Source organism: Phoenix dactylifera, chromosome 13 (genome assembly GCF_051530095.1).
Source record: "Phoenix dactylifera cultivar Ajwa chromosome 13, Ajwa_hap1_PhDact_Kaust_v1.1, whole genome shotgun sequence".
Classification (NCBI taxonomy): domain Eukaryota; kingdom Viridiplantae; phylum Streptophyta; class Magnoliopsida; order Arecales; family Arecaceae; genus Phoenix; species Phoenix dactylifera.
In genome coordinates this window covers 19,783,914-19,788,739 of record NC_143202.1, presented here as the reverse complement: position 1 = coordinate 19,788,739, position 4,826 = coordinate 19,783,914, and the positions used below count along the sequence as shown (strand labels likewise).

The window sequence follows — 4,826 nt, the reverse complement described above, 5'->3', positions numbered from 1 at the left end:
GAGCGGGTATATGGATTGCAAGGCTAATTGCAATTTGGAAGCATTTGATCAAATGAGAGAAAGCATGTACATAGTTTCATCAGAGGGTTGTTTATTGTTTTAGCATCCACCTAATTAACCTTTTCTATGAAGTAATACCATATGAATTGCCTATTTCAAGTACATGAAACGTTTTTTATGCCCCACGGTACGACTATACGAGCGAACTCGGAATCGTTACCAAACGTGAGGTTGTTGAATCTTAAGCTGCTTGCTAACAAAAAAAAAATAGAAGAGAGAGAGAGAGAGAGAGAGAGAGAGAGCACTACCACTTCATATGGTTTTGAAGTTTTATAGGGAAAACCTTATTAGGAGTGGAGGCAAATCTATCTGGTGCAGAACTAATGGCAAATGTGAGGATTAAAATTAAAAAGCACCAGAAGCAACTCATCTAGAACCACATCCAGTTTGATACCAAAAAGAAAAGAGAGAGAGAGGGAAAAAAACTTACACTCCTGAAACCTCACGTTTCATGGCCCCTTAAAACTTCTCCAACCGAGCTCTTTCTATTCCAAGTACAACTTCAGTGCAGTCCTTCAAGCTCCACCACCCCATGCACATAACAAATTACATGACTTCCCCTCTTCCCAAAATAGGAGAGCTAAACCAGGCACAAAACCAACTCCACCACCCTATAAATCTCCAAAGTCCACTTCCTCACATCCCATCCCCCATCCTCCTCCTCCTCGCTTTCAACCATGGCCTCCACTCCTCTAGCGCTCTCACTCCTCCTTCTGACCTTGCTTACCAGTAGTGCTGCTGCCACAAGGAACATGAACATAATCGACCGGTGCTGGCGACGCCATCCAAACTGGTCGGCCAACCGGCAGCGGCTCGCCAAGTGCTCGGTGGGGTTCGCCGGCAAGATGCTGCGGAACAGGGGCCGTGAATTGACGCGGTACACCGTCACCGACCCCAGCGACGACCCTCTAAACCCTCGACCTGGCACCCTGCGATACGGCGCCACGATGCTTCGAGGTAAGGTATGGATCACCTTCCAGAGGGACATGGACATCAAGCTCCTGCAACCGCTCATCGTGAAGAGCTCGACCACCATCGACGGCCGCGGCGCCGACGTCCGCATCGCCCATGGTGCCGGCTTCTTGATTCATAAGGTCCGAATGTGATATGACTCCATGCACGTACGCTGGGAGAAGCAGGCACTGACAATTTGTGAACAGGTGAAAAATGTCATCATCCATGGGCTCCGTTTCCACCACATACGTGCACAACCGGCTGGGCTGACGAGAGACCCGCAGGGTCATTTGGCGAGCTTGGGAGTGGACGGGGACGCCATCCGGATCGCGGCCTCGAGGAAGGTCTGGATCGATCACAACGAGCTCTACGAGTGCGAGGACGGGCTCATGGACGTGACGCTGGGCTCCACGGCGATCACCATCTCCAACAACTGGTTCCGGGACCATGACAAGGTGATGCTGCTAGGCCACGATGACAGCTTCTCCATGGACAAGAACATGAAGGTGACCATTGTGTACAACCGCTTCGGTCCCAACTGCAACCAACGCATGCCAAGGTGATCGCCTGCTGTCACCGCACCATTCAAGATAAAGAAGCCCTGTCCCTGGTTTGTCATACTAAAGTTTATGCTAATTTCTGCAGGATTAGACATGGATATGCGCATGTGGTGAACAACGTATACGAAGGATGGGGAGAGTACGCCATTGGTGGAAGCATGAACGCCAGTGTCCTAAGTGAAGGGAATCTGTTCGTAGCATCAGACAAGAAGAAGGTGAGCAGCAAGTGCAATTTTAGAACGCTTTCTAGGAGATTATTTTTCAGTTAGTTGTATTGATGGGAATGGATATGGGATCGATATTTTAGGTGACATTGAGGATGCCTGGTAAAGGAGCAAATGCATGGAATTGGAGGTCGGAGAGCGATGCCTTCAACAATGGAGCCTTCTTCAAGGAGGTCGGGGTGGTGAAGGCTCGGCCCGCGTACAGGAAGCACCAGAGTTTTCCAGTTGGGAATGCTGGGGAAGTGAGGGCTTTGACGAGGTATGCAGGTGCTGTCCGTTGCTTGGTAGGGTTTGTGTGCTGATGGAATCCTTGAAGGGAAGTGGACACAGCTGTTGCTCCTGCCTCTTGTGTCTATGAGTGGATTAAAGGTCAAGTAAAAATGTAGGCTAGCTATGCATATGCCTTCGTATAGATTTGCTTGAGTAGTGTACTGTGTTAGTCTCTCGGTTGCTTTGAGGGTTGAGGATGAAGTTGGCTGAGCTACATTGCATGGGTGGGTTTGTTTTGATGACTTCTTTCCTGTTTTCTCTAGTTATCATAATGGGAAAACTATGTCAGGGTTCAAGATCTCATGAGGCCACTTGAGCCATCAAAACTCTGTTATATATGACATCTAATCAACTTGTCTTTTTTAATGGTGACATCTTTTCTTTTTCTGATTTGATAAAATTCCTTCCAAGGTTTCAGCAGAAAACCTACTAACATATGAAGAAAGGCTGCAATTGTTAGGCTATAATCCAGCATGCAAGTGGGCATAGATTTATATAAGTGATTGTTAAAAGAGAAATATGTAAAGAAGTAAGGTTAATCAAGAAAATTAAGATCTTAATATGGAACAATTAATTGGAAGAAAAGGTGGAAAAAGGTTTTAATATAATAAAATTACTCTAGTTTCCAAATTCCAATTAAAAAGAACGTCTTATTCCCAAGAAAGTAATCCTCCATTTGTCAAAAAGCCTGATGATTCGGATGGGTGCACGAGGAATTGTTTCAGATCTATGAAAAAAGATTTTGTTGGGTTTTTTTTTTGTCTCCTATTTTTGCCTCTTTTGTAGGTGCGATGGTTTTTCAGGATCATTAATCATCATAGCGCACATGGCTACTTGATGGATGAACAACCATTCACAGTAAGAGAAGATAATGGATAAAGCAAACGACAAAAGAAGAAAATAGATAAAACGAACTATAAGCTCAAGCTATCTCATATATCAAATAGTTTAGTAATCATAATCTGATCCTTCACCATCTACCACATGATCTATGTATACTAGTCTAAGCATTAATCATGTTCCAACTTACTAAGCACCCATTACAATTTCCAAATCCAAAATAAATGCAATCACAACTTACTAGAAACACAACTTACTAGAAATTAAAGAGATAAGACTTTGACTTTTTGACTAAAGGTAGTTTCTTCTACACTATATCATCTTCCCCAGGTGAGAAAGAACTCATCCTCGAGTTGTCATCCAAAATCACTATGATACACCAATATGTGACGCATATGAAATGCAAGAGGAATGTAGAATCTAAACCCATAATTCAATTTGACTTGCAAAAATGTCATGTCCACTTTTTGCCAATAAATTTCAAAGTCAAATAAAGCTCCAAACCGTGACCAAAGATCCTTGAGAATATCATCTTCATTTGAAAGTGCTATGAATATCTCCCTTTGACATAGGATCTTTGGATTGTTATTAAGGAAATCACTCAATAACCTCCTGAAATCAAACAAACCCTTCAAGCATTTGAACTCATGATTTCTGAAAGATGGAGTTTGGCGCCACATTATCATGCTAAAATAATCTCTAAGCTCTTTAAAGCATAGTTCTCCACATGTCTTACGAAAGCCAACATTAAAAAGGTCTACTCCTTGAGAAGAGAGTAAGACCCACTCCTTACTCTCATCCAAGACAACAACATTAGTATCATGATAAATTTCTTCTAATGACAAAGACAAATGCTGTGAGAACATTAGACCATTATTCTGAATCTGTTCTTCATCCGAATAAACATCATATACTAGTGGAGAATCCCAATCCACACAACATTCTCCTTTTTTAATGTCACAAATATTTTCTTGAAGATTGAAATATTTGAATTATGCCAAACTTCATTTGAATCAAACCTTAGAGTTGTAAGCACCCTATGGATCATAAGACTTTCACCTTCTTCTGGTTCAACCTCCACACGCTCAATGTCACCTTTTTCATCATACACGGGTTGTTTTGAGCTATCAAGATCTTCTTCTTTCATAAGATTTACATGAGCATCAACTTGTCCTTTGGGCAAGTGTAGTAATAATGACTAACCTCTTCACACTTGAAACAAGAATTAGATTTATTGCCACAATCATAAGAATTTGAATTAGTATCCTTACCATGAGAAGAGTCTCCTTTGGATGATGGGTAAAAATTTTGTACCTCCACAAATTTCTTCCTTCCACTACGAGCAAGTTTAGCCTTTATTTTTAAGGCTAGTTGATACACATCATTGAGTTTTTATAATCGATGCATTTCTATTTCATCCCGAATTAGAATTCTTAGACCTCCAACATACCTCGCCATAAGTTGTTCTTCGAATTCTTGAAAATCATTGTGAGCCATTAACTTATAGAATTCTTTGGTGTAATCAATCACACTTCTAGACTCTCGACGAAAATTGTTGAACTAAGAAAATGCTAATTGAGCAAAATCCACTGGAAGAAATTTTTCCTTAAGCCTAGATTTCATTTTCTCCTAAGAAGAAATATTAGGCTTTTCCTTGTGAAGCTGCATCTCTTGAACTCTATTCCACCATGCTAAAGCATACCACAAAGCCTTGTAGCAACAAGCTTCACTTTTTAAATCTCCAATGTCTCCTTATATTCAAAAAAATTTTCAATGACGCTAAGCCATTCAAAAAACTTTTCAGGTTGAAGGCGACCATGAAATTCCAGTAAATCAATATTCAAAGTGTCGGAATCATGATAGAACATCCTTTCCATTCATCCTCCATGATTGGCAATTGGATTCACATCGGATTCGT

At 41.5% G+C, this 4,826-nt stretch overlaps 1 protein-coding gene across 1 annotated transcript; it reads left to right on the top strand.

Annotated features, from left to right (window-relative positions):
• Positions 1–905: 905 nt before the first annotated feature.
• On the top strand, positions 906–1,920 carry LOC103698895 (Pectin lyase-like superfamily protein). Its single transcript, XM_026801736.4, has 3 exons — positions 906–1,154; positions 1,221–1,573; positions 1,660–1,920. Exons 1-3 carry the CDS (start codon positions 906–908, stop codon positions 1,841–1,843), a joined length of 786 nt encoding a protein of 261 aa, XP_026657537.4. The 3' UTR covers positions 1,844–1,920.
• The last annotated feature ends 2,906 nt before the right edge of the window (positions 1,921–4,826 follow it).